Raw genomic sequence first — 14,917 nt, forward strand, 5'->3', positions numbered from 1 at the left:
TTTGAATAAAATATAGTTGATAAGTTTTTCTTGAGTGGGGGTGGGGGTTGGGCTTATCTGATCTTAGAACTCTTTTTAAAAAAAGCCTCGCATAAAAACCTTATATACTCCCAGGGCATAACATGCAACACTTGCCCCCGGGCTCTGGGGGTTGTATTGACACTTGAGTTTTGTTATCTGATCTTTGGACTTATTTATGGGGTCAGTGTCATTATCAGATATCAAACAAATATCGGATATCGTTCGATTTTTATTTATATGATCAACTTATCCAGAAGATGGCGCCAGATTTCCCCAGATAGTTTTTGCTTGTCCAGTCCTTGGGGGCGGAGCCACCAGCTAAGTCTGACCATGGTGCAGCGAGCAGCAGAGGTTAGTAGATGAAGTCAAAGTATATTTGTTGTCAATACACAACGGGTGCAGCGATGTTCGAAATGTCAGTGAGTTCAAGAACGTACAACCAGAGAAGTTGTTCTTGTTTGTCTCCTGGATCCCAGATACAAGCACCGACCCCTAAATCAAAAGGCATTCATTAACACTAAAAAATGGGTACAAGAATAGGCGCAGGGTTAGAAATAATAAGAAAACAAATTAAGCACTGCAACAGAAAAAGAGGAAAACCTAAGACAAAGGAGAGTAGGCACAGCAAGTTGAATTCACTGCCTGTTTGTTAACATGCTCACGGCTTCAACAATTGAGGAAGTAGAGTAAGCAGATAATATTGATCAGGAACTGGAAAGATACATGAGTGAGGCTGTCATTGGCAGGAAAAAAGCTGTCCCTTAGTGGTGGTGAAATAACAGCAGTCGTTTCAAGAGACTGGCACAACTTGCTCTGAAGTATCTCTGCTGTCCGCCCTGTTCTGTCCCAAGAAAGAGTTCTCAGCACAGATGGTAACATTTATGATAACAAACGAAAGTCTCTGAAAGGAGAAAATGCTGAAAAGTTGTGCTTTCTGCATTACAACTTGCCCCAGTTGGAATCCACAGTGAACTATTGAGGCTGTTCTTTGGTATGTAATAGACCTATGAGGAACATGTGAGTATGAATATGGGTAGAGAATGCAGGGTTTAATTTTTAGGTAAGGTTTTATTCCTGATGAGAATTAATTGGCAAATTACATCGGTATCGTATTGGTGCGAAACCGATATATCTGTATCGGACCCCAGAAATCCTTGTCGGTCGGGCCCTACTTAGAAGTATTCTGTTTCATTTTCAAAATGAAAGACACTAAATGAGCCTTTTTTCTTGAAGTATTATTATGGAAATTTAGTCTCAATTGTATCTAGGGAAAAAACTGGCTATGGTGTTTAAACAGAACAGAAACTCAATACAAAAAACAAATTTTTCAAATGAAAGTAAAGAATGATTTTAGAACTTCAGACAAACAGAAATTTTGTTGTACTTTAGGGGGGGGGGGGTGGTGCTACTTGCACTCTCCTCCTCAATATGCTGGTCTCTATGCCAAAGTTTGACTTCCTTCTCCAATACTTTCGAACACGTGCTTTAATACAATAGGAATTGATATGGTATGAAACGTATTTTTCCAATATCTTGAGAGTGGAAGAACTTATTGATATGTACGGGTTTTAAACCATAAAATATTTGGTTGAGGATGGCAACCCCATGCCTTAAGTACCGAATAATTTTTGTTTGTTGTAAATTGTAATGTTGCTCCAAAAGAAACCTAAACAAGTAAACTTGTTTAGGTGTTTTTTTTCTTATGTTTTTAAAGAGTGAAGCCATTTATATGGAAAGTACTTCCAGCCCTGTTGTAATGCTTGACTAGGGAGAAACCACATTGTTATAACATGTTGGAGCTGCCACTTTCTTCTTTGAGAAAAGTGATGGGCCCTAGTCCCAGTCTTTCATCCTATACTAGGTGCTGAAGAGAATCTAGCTCAGAAATGTTTTCCTTATTTAAGTTTTTTTTATATAATGTGTACGGTCCTTTTTTGTGAAATTCAACTGCAGTAGATTTGAGAATTAAAAATGTGAGTTCATTCCATGTTGCTTTTTTTCTCCAACTGCTTCTTATAGTCTTATTTCTATCTCTTTAAAACTCTTTCAAGATGCCCAAATTGTGAGTTCATTGGCTTATTCGTGTAGAATTTCCAAGTCATGTGAGGATAGAGTAAACAGTGTGTGAGCATTTCTCCTGTTTCCTTTACAATTGGCCTAATATACAGAGTCTAGACCCTTGTATTTTACTAACTTTTCCACTTTAAGGATTATGTTCCCTCTGCAACATGTGATTTTGCAACAGACCTACAGTTGTAAATTGCTCTTGAAGGACAAAATACATAGGCTATAGCATTGAATTCGTTATTTTCTGATCTGTCTATTCACCTAGCCAAAATTATGATATTACTTAGAATTTTTCTTAGATAGTAATCTAAACCTGCTTGAAAATTTTTCTTTTTTTACTATTTTTGTATTTTTCCTGCCCTTTTTCAACAGTTCAAAAACAAAACAAAGCAAATTTAAAAAAATTTAATTCAGTAGATGAATAAAGCCGAATATCACCTATCAAAAGATGACTAAATTCCTGTCCTATGCTAAAATACTTAAACCATAGAACTGCAGAGAAATAACATCAAATAACTTGCTGACCTTAAGTATCACTTGGTTCAAACTATGATTTTGTTTCATGTTTTTAGAATTTTATCAACAATGAAGAGAGGAAGAGGAAAACAGCAACGTCGTAAAAATCAGAAAAAGAAGAAGTTTGAAGTTCAACCAGATGTTGAAGAAAGGCAGGGAGCTCTGCCATCAAAACTGTTTGGTGTATATAAAAAAGAGAGTGATTCTGAAAGCTCAGAAGATGAAGACAATTATTATAATCAAGTTCTGAACTTAGTTGCAAGCAGCAAAGATGATCAAAGTGAACTTGAGTCTGAGCTAGATGAAAGCAGGCTAGAAGAAGAAGAAGAAGAAGCACTCTATGATAGGAATGACAGCAGTAGTCAATCTGACGAAGAAGACAGTGCTGATGATATATTGGAAGAAGGAGAACCTGATGAGGTTTGGTACTTATTCCTTGAAAAAAATTTTTTATAAACATGCTTCTATGCCAAATTTGTTTCAGCGCTCCACTTTATAATTGTTTTCTTCTAAAGATGATTGTTAATTAAAGCTGTTGTTGATGTTAAGTTGATTTAAGAAGTTCTCCAGCATTCAGGTACATATTTGCCAATTCATCTATGATTGTTGTCTTCTGCGGTTGTTGAAGATTGGCATTCTCAACTGTGTTAGAGTTTATTATGAAAAGGCGCATATTAGGCGCTAGCTTGTTTATTTGATCATCAGACTTGTCATTAATTAGGGAATTGGTTCCTGGTAAATGCTTCTGTTTCAGTTCTATTTGGGATTAGTAGCCGGGAAAACCCCTTTTTATATGACGACGAAGTTGGTTGGCTGTGCATTGGCAGTTCTCTTTGGTTGGGTTGTGAGCTGGTTTGTCTTGATAAAAGAGTTTTGGAGGGGATTCTTGTTGTTTTGGGTAGGCTGCGGTTGGGATTTCTTTGTGTGGTAGTTATAGGTTGCTTCGTAGAAGATTTAGCTTGGATTGTTTGTGCTGTATTTGCTTCTAGAGCAGCAAATGGGTGTGGGATAAATTTTTCGGCTGCAATTTAGAGAGTTAGGGCTCTTTTTTTCTAGGCAGGGCATAAAGTTTTTTTTGAAGATTAATGGGGGATATCGCAGTTTATGTAGGTTGGCTGATCATTTTCGCAGTTTAGCATTTCTTTGGGATGGGCACTTTTACTTTTGCTGCAGGTTTGTAGGATTGCGTTGCATGTGTTTGGTTTGTTCAAGTTTTTGACCTTTTTGGCATCGAATTTCTTTTTGGCTTTCAGATTTTGTGTGGCTTTATTTGTCCAAAGAGGAATGTCTAACCTGGGATATCTTTTTTTTTCGAGTGTAAATAGGAATGACTTGTTTGACCTTTGACCATTTGTATCTGGTTTGCCCAGTTGAATGACATCCACAACTGGGATTAGGTTGCCAGATCTGTCAGAGTGCCCTTTCTTTAACTCCTGATTTGATATTCCTGGAGTAATGTTATACACAACTACTTTAATTGGATTTTAAAAACTAGAAACGTGCAGTCAGACCTTTAAGCCGGGAACTGGTTATGATCTTCCATGGCCAATTTTGATCTTCTTATCAAGGCTTAGCCTTTTCCAACTCCAGTTCCTGGTGGATACACTCCCCTATCACCAATTAGCACCTATTCTTCCCACATCTGTACCCTGTAGTCTTTTATGAAAATTTCGCCATTAGTTGGTACCTTTGCTCTTGCCCTTTCAAAGATTGTTTCTGTGGATTTTGTGAATTTTTGTGGTTTCTGTGATGACCATAAGAATTGAATCTTTGCTTAGTTTTATACGACAACATGTTACCCGAGGCTAACTGTTTTATGCAAGAGGTTGAGCTTTGACCCAGCAAATGGGGAAAATTTCCAATCACAGAAAAGCCTTCATATGCTCTGTCTTCTTTGCAGGAATGTGATTCTACCTTTTCCCCATATATTTTTCGTCTTGTTGTTATTCTTGTGACGTTGCCTGTAAATACAGTTATTCTAGAAAGAAACATAAAATGTTGGCAGTTAACTAATAGCAGTAATTTGGTGTTATACAACAAGCTACCGCTAAGAAACTGGCCAGCAAACCAGGCCACTTCCTGTAAAAAAAACATAAATAGTAAACTTCAAAACACAATTTTTGACGTCTATTGTCATTCTTCTCAATCTTGTTCTTCTCCCTCTTTGTCCAAATTTGTGGATTTGCACGGCCACTTGGCGTGGGTGTCGGCAACTTGACGTGGGTGTCACATGGCTGAAGAGTAACTATTGTCAAAAATGGCTCTGGTATTATATATGGAATAAATGACCATTGCTACTTGGGCTCGAAGACGTATATAAGCGGGAGGTAGCGAAAAATAATCTTGGTCTCGTCGGGGGATTGCCAGGTGCCTCATTTTCAAAATATGACTGCTGGTGCCTCTCAGTTCCTTGACGCTATTTAGGTAAATTACTGTTTTTAAAATTATCGGGCTCATTACTTTCAGTATCACATACTGGATAATGAGGGAGAGCACAAAAGTTAGGTAAATTGTGTTTGTACCGGGTAAGCACTGGTCCCATCATTTAAAGCTCGGGGATTGGTACGTGTCTATCTTTCGAACTTGACCACTAAAGAAACTATCCTGACGATTTGAGGGTATTGCTTTTGGGCATTAGTAGTATCTTTCTCTGGCATAAAGGTTGCTGATGGCGAAAGATTACTCTTAAAAGTTAACCCTCTCTATCTTTAGCTTTTTTACGCCTAGCTTCTCTATCTCTGCTCATTTGATCCAGTAGTTTCATAATAAACTCCTATTTGCTAGGTTTCTCAGAACTACGGGCTGAGTGCTAGCTACCACTACTAAAAACTAGTAAGAACTAAAACAGCTGAACTGAAAAAAAACATTGGACATCTCCTTCAATTCCTAAAATCTCCGATGCCAATGGTGAGGGTAGAAGATTACTCTTAAGTTTACCCTCTCTATATTCAGTTTTTTTACGCCTAGCTTCTCTATCTTTGCTCATTTGATCCAGTAGTTTCTTAAGAAATTCCTATTTGCTAGGTTTCTCAGAACTACGGGCTGAGTGCTAGCTACCACTACTAAAAACTAGTAAGAACTAAAACAGCTGAACTGAAAAAATAAAAACATTGGACATCTCCTTCAATTCCTAAAATCTCCGATGCTAATGGTGAGGTTGAAAGATTACTCTTAAGTTTACCCTCTCTATCTTCAGTTTCTTTACGCCTAGCTTCTCTATCTTTGCTCATTTGATCCAGTAGTTTCTCAAGTAACTGCTAGGAGCCAGGCTTCCCAGGACTATGGTCTGAGTGCGAGCTGCCACTCCTAAAAATTAGCAAGGACTGGAATCAACTGAACCAAAAAAAAAAAAAAAAAAAAAAAAAACAGTGGGAAAATTCTTCGGTTCGTAAAATATCCTAATATCAATGTGATATGATATTCAGCCTGTAACCTAGCTAATAGTAACAAACAAATGGCGATACTCAATCTAATATCAAAGATTTTCGGTAATATAACGGTAAAATACGATATGAACCAATGCGTAATATTAACATAACACAGTATTTAACCTGCAATATTTTTAACAACAAAAACGACTATACTTAATGTAATATCGAGGAATTGCGGGTATATAGTGACACAATTATATATGAACCAAAGGGTTATGATATTCAACGTCTGATGCAGTTGGAAGTAACAAAAGGGCGTTACTCAATCTAATATTGAGGATTTCTGGGAATATAACGACACGATACGGACCAGCAGCTAATACCAATACAGCACTATATTCAACCTGCGATACACTCAACAACAAAAATAGTGGGTAACGTAATATCCCCCCCTTAGTTATATAACATTCTTCAACACTAATTCACAAGACTATAGGAGAAAAAGCACACAACCAAACTTATTAACACATGGGAATCGTAGGCTCTTACCGGATCAGCTGGTTTATGGAACCGCAAAGGGCTCGGTGCCCTGCTTCGCAAAACCAAATGCCTGTTCCTTATGTCAAAATTCGCAGCAAATTCTACTAATTTGTAATAACATAATCTCCAGCCTGGCAGATTACACAAATAGAGCAAGTTACTCTACTTCTGAAAACCAAATATCTGTCTCTCACAGATATTTACTACTCTAAATTCCACTAACTTGCTAAAACACAATCTCTAACCCTGAAGGTATATGACTAGTCCACTGAACTCCAATGCTGAAGTTTAAAATTTGAACTAAAGTTGAAAATCTAGTGCGTCCTATGATTCTTTAACGACCCAATATAACATTAGTTAAAACTTACTAGAATACGTTTTGGAGTTACTTCTTTTTTATACTTTAATCTTTTTGTCTTTGTTTTTTCTTTTGCCTAAATCTTCAATATAGGTAAACTTTTTCTTTAGGCAGATCCAAGAGTAGAAGAAGATGAAGAACTGGGTGAGCTGGAAAGCAACAGCTCAGAAGCTGAGGACATTAATAATAGTAACAGTGTTGATGGTTCTGTAAGTTTCTGTTTGTTTTTCACTACCGATGATTGTAAAAACTGGAGTCTAAGCATGTTATCAAATTAACCTGCGTTTAGGTTGTCTGGGTAGTATGAAATGTTGCAACAGTCTTTGGTTTGCTTTGCAGACTGAAGTTTCTTGAAAGCAATACTTTGGTTTCGTTTCTTCTAAATTGGTGTTTCTTCTAAAATGTTGTTGCCAATCACCTAAAAATTTTGAAATGGTTTGCCCCAAGAAGAATTTTTATTCAAAAACAAAATGAGATTTTCCTTGAAGATGGTTCTAAAAACGTTCTATCTCTTTTTAAGACCATCGTTATTTTCTATTGCCTGAAACACAATCAATATTGTTACTTTTAAAATGACATGTGGACAAGCTAATTTTGTATTAAATTGCCCTAAACCATAAAACCTAACCCAATCTATTTAGTCATTTCTAAAAACACCGCAAGTACAAGCTAGGATGTGTTACTTTGACTCTAAACAAAACTCCTGTTATTTCTTTCTGATCTATTTGATTGTGAGAACAATTAGATTTTATGTTTATCACCAAGTGATTGCCGCATGACTGCTACGGTGATAGTTGCAAAACAATGTCATTGTGATGCATTATTATTCATAATGGCTGTGTAGCCACTTAAGCTTAAGCATGTAGCCCCTTAAGGTTAACATGCCATGCGATTCTTACCTACTTGTCACTCTTTGTGATAAAGGAGAAATCTCTCCCAACAATGTAAATTTGAAGCCTGCTTGTGGAAAGGCCGTGAAGTAACCAAATTTCAACCGAGTCCGGACAAAATATGTGGAAGGTGGTTTATCTAATAAGCGGTGTACAGATCTGATTATTCATCCCCTATTTCCCCTTTGCCGGAAATACTTACCCACATGTGTAAATAGGACCGGAGTAATTTTTTTCAAACGCTGGAGAAGGGAGGTACGCCTCCGAAAATCGTCATTCTCGTGTCCCATTGGCCTAGGGTACTTGCCCCATAAATTTGGAGCTGATCGGCGAAAAAAAGCCCACCTAACTTTCTGTAGAAAGCTGGCGGTAGAAGATGACATTGAAACAACCAGAGGCCTTCTTTGTGACCCATCATACAGATCGACAATTCTTGTGTGATGTAGATTCAAAAGGTGTACCACATACCTATTCTTCCATAAAAAGTTAAGTAGAGGTGTGGGCGGGGGGGGGGGGGATGAGGGTGTTCAGTATTTTGGTTTTCCAATCATACAGAATGAAATCTGTGCGTGATTCCAGTTCAAACAAAGTGTGGTATGGCTATCGTTCTGCTTAAATTTTGACAATGAGAGGAACTGGGGAGCGCGGTAATCGAGGATCAAGGCCCCAATATGTGTCTCCATTGACAAAAGGAAAAGTCCTTACGTGATTCTGCGGTTCAAACGAGACATAACATGCCTCCCTTTTCTGCTAGGCAGTTGGCTAAAAAATGGGAGGGGGCTGGAGGGGTGGTTAGCCCACTACGTGCTTTAAATCATTTACACTGAAAATTAATGCACTTTTTTTTTTTTGTGTGTGTCTTTCAATCATACTGTTTCAAAATCCTTACATTGTAATGGTTCAAACAAGGCATAATATGCCCGTTTTATTTTATAAAAAAACTTTTCCCACAAAATAAGCTTTTCAAAATGCTTCCACAAAATAAGCTTTTCAATATGCTTTCTAAAAGCAAGAATATAATTTGTACTCTACTGAAAAAAATTCAAATAAATGTGCATTGTCAGTTTCATACACATATGCTGATAATTATTCCTCAAAATCATAATTAATTTTTGATTTCATAAAGTTATAAAAGTGAAAACACTTAAAAGAATTTTTCAGTAAAATACAGATTATATTCTGGCTTTTAGAAAGCATAGGAGTTTTGAACCCTACTCATGTTAGTTTCTGCTTGTTTTGAGTTTGACTCTGTTATTTATTTTAATTTCTGTTCGTTTTGGGTTTCATTTATTTATTTATTTATACTGATTTATGGTAGTTGTATGCTTGGTATATTATTTGATTCTATTTTTGTTCATTTTCGGTTTGATGGAGTTCTTTACTTTTTTTTGAAAAATTTATTTTGTGGAAAAAAGTTTCTTTAATTAATTTCTGTTCGTTTTATATTGACGTTGTCTTTTTCTGTGAAAAAGGAAATAATAGTTTCAATCTTTCCGATTTTCCTTTAAGAATTCGTAGTTTGGCCTGGAAAAACGTTTTCAACAATTTTTAACAACATAAACTCTTTCATGACACAAATAGTAGTGTTTAATTTAGTCATATACATCCTCTAGTTGACCTGATACATAAAAATTAATTCCATTTCCAAAAAATAATGTCTGTGCTCTTTCACAGCCTGGATAAAATTACACTGTTTTGATTTTGTAAACTTTTAGGAGCAGAAGTAGTAATAGAAGTACCCCAGAAAATTTGAACTTAATACCCTCAGTCGTCCTTGGTTTATTGCTGAGATGTCTTACTGGCAACCAGCATACAAGCAGTTTGTTTTGATATAATTTTAAAGTAATATTTAGTTTTTAAGCATAATGGGCAAATTATATAACTGTGGAGGGTTGACCTACTCAATAGCCCTAGAGATATATTTACTAGACTATTCTGAATAAAATGGCTGTCTTATAGTTTTGATTGGAAGTGTCTTGAAAATTATGAGCTAAAGAGGAGGGCTGATTGCCCTCCAATCATTTTTTACTCTTAAGAGGGCACTAGAACTTCTAATTTTCAGTCAAATTATCTCCTTTAAAATATCAATGATAGAGCATCGCTACCTATGTCCTTATTTGTCCTATAGTGCTTATATGCTCTTTTAATACCTGCATGCATATAGGTCTTTCGTTTAATTGAAACTCCTCCTAAACGTTCCCTACAAGTTTCAACTTAATGCCATTAGTGTCGTTAGTCACAGTAACCGTAGAAGCAGCATTAACTGAGTACACACAGTGACTCAAAATCCACAACCTATGAAGGTATGAAGGTGAAATTTTCAGAAAACATTTCTGTTTTACGGATGACAACCTGCCACCCGTGTGCAGGTTGTCAAAAGGGCATATCAGCAATATCTTAGGAACAGTTTCGTGTTTGAAATTAAAACTTACAACGCTTGTTGTGGGGGATATTGAACTAACCAAAAGACAATATTTGCATCATAATACTAATGCTGCTACTCCTACAACTAATGCTACTATTACTGTTACTTCTATTACTATATTTATACTACAACTAATAAACTTAAGGGTATGAAGGCGAAATTTTTGGGCAATATTGTAACTGTATTGAAATAAATCGAAACACACTTGACCATATAGGTTGTCAAGAGGACGTACCAGCAATGCTTCAGGACCGGTTGATCGTATTAAATTAATAATTTCATCGTGTGTTGAAGGGGATGTTGAAAAAAAGGTGCTATTTGCATACTGCTACTAATGCTACTACTGCTACTACAACTATTGCTACGCATAATTATTAACCTAATTTCCAGAACTTTCAACTACGTTGAACAAAATGGCTAATTACTGAAAAACAGTTACTGACAAAACGCATAATTACTGAACCTTTCAACAATGCTGAAAAAATTGATGTCTCAAAACTTTTTTTTAGATATATGTTATGGGAAATGATGGGCGTGAGGGGGGGGGGGGTGGTTTCTCTGAACTTAAATTGACTCTTAAAAAGAGTACTATGACTTCCAATTTAAAATCAAATGGGACCCATCTGAATTTAATACGACCACCCATTCTATAAAGACCTTTCAACTTCCGATTGAATGAGCCCTTTTTGAAGTTTCTACGACAACGTTTTCTATAAAAAAAAACCTTCTATGCCCCCGGGGCATAACTTACAATCCTTGCCCTGAGGGCTGTAGGGGTTGTCATCTTCAAAGACCTAATTTCCAGAACTTTCAACTACATTGAACAAAATGGTTATCTCAAAATTTCGATTGTATTTGTTTGGGGAAACGGTGGGCGTGAGAGGGGGGTTAGTTGTGCTTCAATCACTTTCGTCTATTAGTTGCCCTCAAATCACTTTTGACCAATAAAAAGGGCACTAGCCCTTTCAATTTCCAATCGAATGAGCCCTTTTTGAAGTTTCTACGACAGCACTTTCTATAAAAACCTTATATACCCTCAGGGCATAACTTACAACCCTAGCCCTGAGGGCTGGGGGGGGGGGTGTCTTCGTCAAAGAGATGATTTTCGGATCTCAACTACGTCGAACAAAACGGCTATCTCAAAATTTTGATTAGATGTGTTTGGGGGAATGGTGGGCGTGGAAGGGCTGTTAGTTGCCTTCTAATCACTTTCGGCTATTAAAAGGGCACCAGCCCTTCCAATTTCCAATCAAATGAGCCCCTTTCGAAGTTTCTACGACAACTCCTTCGATAAGAAGTTCCCTGGTCTAAAACAAAAAACCAAGAAATAAATAATACATTGTTCAACATCGCCCTTTACTTAGGCAGCGCTATTGCCCTGCCTATGATAAGTCTTCAGGAGTATTGCAGGGACCTTGATATCGTGATTCTAGGTGAAACAAGGTACAGCACGTCTCCATTTCTGCTTGAAGTTTGGCGTCAGGGTGGCGGGGGCTACTGGATGCCCTAAATAACACGGACTATTGGAGGGCCACCAGCCCTATGCACGTCCTCCAATCATGGAGATTGAAAATTTTTTGATGATTCTTATTCATGAAAGGTGCAACACGTCTACCCTTTTGCTAAAAAGCTGATGGTTGGAGGGATAAGAGGCTATTGGAGGGTCTCTGCCTCACGTTGGTTCTCCAATTATGGTAATCGGAAATTATTGTATGACTTCGGTTCAAACAAGATGGCTGGTAAAAATATTCTTGTAAAAAGACGGCTTTAGATGGGGTGGGGAATGTTGTAAACACCACTTGCCTGCTTTATGTTGCCAACGACATAGATTTAAGTTTCTTGTTAGAACTGTTTTTAAACAAGGTACGACATGCCTGTCTATCTGCAGCTAAATTGGCTGAGTGGGGGCGGGGGGATAATGGGGCCACAGACCCACTCCACGCCTCCAATAATGCAGACCGAAAACAAATGATTGGAGCTCAAACGATGTATCACAGGCCTAGTTTCATTGCCAGGGGGGGGGGGCTATAGAGACCACGGTCTGACTAGTTCTCGAATTATACTGCTTCAAAAAACTTGTATGATTATGGTTAAAACAGGTTGCAAAATGCCTACCCTTCTCTTAGAAAGCTTGTTGTCTCAAGGGCAGTGGACATGTTAGAAGCACTCATGTGATTCTTGTTCAAGTAAGGTGCAAAATGCCTTCCTCTTTCCTTGAAAGTTGACATTGGGAAGTGGGTCCTTAATTTGCCTCCTGTTATACAGATTTAAAACCAAAAACTTTCAGTATTTTGAAATCAATGTCTCCTATAATATAGATTGAATATCAATATTGTAGTTTGAAAAATCAGATTTATTTTATTTTAAAACGTGTTTATAAAACTTCTTATTAATTGTATCTAATAAACCTCTATATGGCCACTTTTAGTCGCTTGAAGTACGTTAAGACGGTATTCAATATCTTGACAGGTTTTCTGTAGGAGAGTCTCACGAATCCTTTCGGATCCTTAAATAGCATCATGAATCCTTTACTTCAAATCAGGAATGTGCCGTATCAAAATTTCACACACGACATCAACTACATAATCCCATTGAAAGAAGTTTAACAGTCGCACATTATAAGTGCACAATCAAGTTTAAAAGTTTATATCTTTTTTTTCCGCAGAATCATACAAAGTTTATCAATATATATCATTGGATGCATGAAGCGGACTGATGGCGCTTCAACATCCTTTTGTCCCTGTTCCATCTAACTTTCTATCAGGAAGGTAGGGACATTGCAACTTGTTTCAACTGAAATCATATAAGGGTTTTAGATTGGTTTAATTGCAGAAGCAAAGTAGTCCAGAAACCCTTGCGATACCCTCGCCAAGTTTTGAGCCCAAAGGTAGACATGCTGCACCCATTAGCGTACATTGATTATTTTTTTCGAACCGTTTTTTCCATATTATCCTCCTAACCTTAGATCATACAGATTCCCGAAAGATGGGTAGCACAGGATACGAGCAAAACCTCAAAGCGCTTATCTCCACATCCGAAGTATCATCATAGATGACTTAAAACGGGAGTTTAATTTTCTATCTTCTCTAAGTAAAAGCTTTAGGGCCTACAATACCAGAATTCATTAAACCTCTGGATTTCAGATTTAAATATGTAGAATCTTTGAATTTACACTTTTTGAATCGTATTTCTAGATCATGTCCGCATTAGCGTACATTGATTATTTTTTTCAAACCGTTTTTTTCATATTGTCCTCCTAACCTTAGATCATTCAGATTTCCGTACGCTTCTATACAAAGTGTCCTCACAAGACACAAAATGAAGGTTTTAGATTGGTTTAATTGCAGAAGCAAAGTAGGCCAGAAACCCTTGCGATACCCTCGCCAAGTTTTGAGCCCAAAGGTAGACATGCTGCACCCTGTTAGAACTGGAATCGTACAAGAGCTTTTAATCTATACCATTGAAGACAAAATGGGGCTGTACCAATCTAACATCCCTGTTACTCCCATTTTTAACTATTTAGCAGAAGTTCAGCCATGTTCCACCTTGTGTAAATTGAAAAAACTAAATGATGTAGTCTATATGATTTGATAGACAAAATGAATCTGTGGTTCCTCTGAAACCACCCACCTATGTCCCCATCGACTTTTAGCAGAAACGTTGGCATTTTTCTCCTTGTTTAAAATGAAACTATTAAAGAATTTTAGTGAGGTTGATTGGAGACCCAGAGGTGCACCTCCAATGTCACCCCTGACCACCAGCTTGTCAGCAGAAAGGTCGACATTTTTTTTTTCTTTTCTAACCAATCGGCTTGAAATTTATGGGCTAACTACGTCGACCAAATGGAAATTGAGAATAAAGATTTTTAGAGGCATATTCCCCTTCTCTAGCTTTTTCATGACAATGCTCAGATCCGCTAAAAACTTCTTAAGACTAGTAATTTGGGCTAAGGGGATAGGGGATTGAGGGGATATATTTTCAACTGTCTTCCATAAAACAATATCCAGATTAACTTGAAACTTGGCAGGCAGGTGCCTACTATAAATTAGACGAAAACATGACATTTTACTCCATTGACCTTTAGTCCATTAAGCTATAAATGTGTAGTTCAAAGGGCATGAAATTGTGAAATATTGAATTTTGCAAGATATCAAAATCAGTGAAAGGTAGCTTTAAGGCTGTTTTGTTGCACAATCTGGCTATTTTTTCGACAAAAAAGTCTAGTTAGTATTCAAGACAAGGGAAAAATATTCTTGCGTCAAAAATTTCTGGAAGCGAGCAAAGGTGTCTTTTCGAAAAGTCAAAAACCCATGGATCCATTTAAACCATGTGACATACTGGGAAAGCAATGGAATCATTCTAGTCAGTGTGCCTGTTTAATACCAATATGGTGTAAGTACTTATAAGGAATGAATCTCAGTATGGTGTAGGTATCATTCACATAGCATTTGTACTTTTTCATTAAAAGAAACGTTCATAAGGGATACTAAACCTCAGACGCTAATTTTGGCTTTCATCGAGAGTTTTCAGTTAATACTGGTTCCCTCATGGAAAAAGAGTACTGTTTTTAGAAGTTCAGAATTTTTATTCTTTCTCTATTATTACAGACTCAGTGTCCGTTTAGAAGTCACTTGGAGCATAATTTACCTGAAAATTTGGCAACAGTTGGAGTCCTGCGCGAAAATTATGAGAATGAGCAGAGGAAATGGCCACAACTTGGTCAGGTCAA

The 14,917-nt window shown here is 37.1% G+C and overlaps 1 protein-coding gene across 1 annotated transcript in view; it reads left to right on the forward strand.

Moving 5' to 3' along the window:
* The window catches only part of LOC148951283 (U3 small nucleolar RNA-associated protein 25 homolog), an 85,845-nt gene that overhangs the window by 35,080 nt on the left and 35,848 nt on the right, over positions 1-14,917 (forward strand). The window contains exons 2-4 of the mRNA XM_089090774.1: positions 2,661-3,024; positions 6,984-7,082; positions 14,796-14,917. The exon at positions 14,796-14,917 is cut by the window's right edge and continues 441 nt beyond it. Of these exons, the coding sequence (XP_088946900.1) occupies positions 2,674-3,024; positions 6,984-7,082; positions 14,796-14,917 (572 nt within the window). The 5' untranslated portion in view covers positions 2,661-2,673. The remainder of the gene's footprint in view (positions 1-2,660; positions 3,025-6,983; positions 7,083-14,795) is intronic.

Source organism: Artemia sp. Qi Xiang Cuo, chromosome 6, assembly GCF_049724085.1.
Source record: "Artemia sp. Qi Xiang Cuo chromosome 6, ASM4972408v1, whole genome shotgun sequence".
In the NCBI taxonomy this organism is placed as follows: domain Eukaryota; kingdom Metazoa; phylum Arthropoda; class Branchiopoda; order Anostraca; family Artemiidae; genus Artemia; species Artemia sp. Qi Xiang Cuo.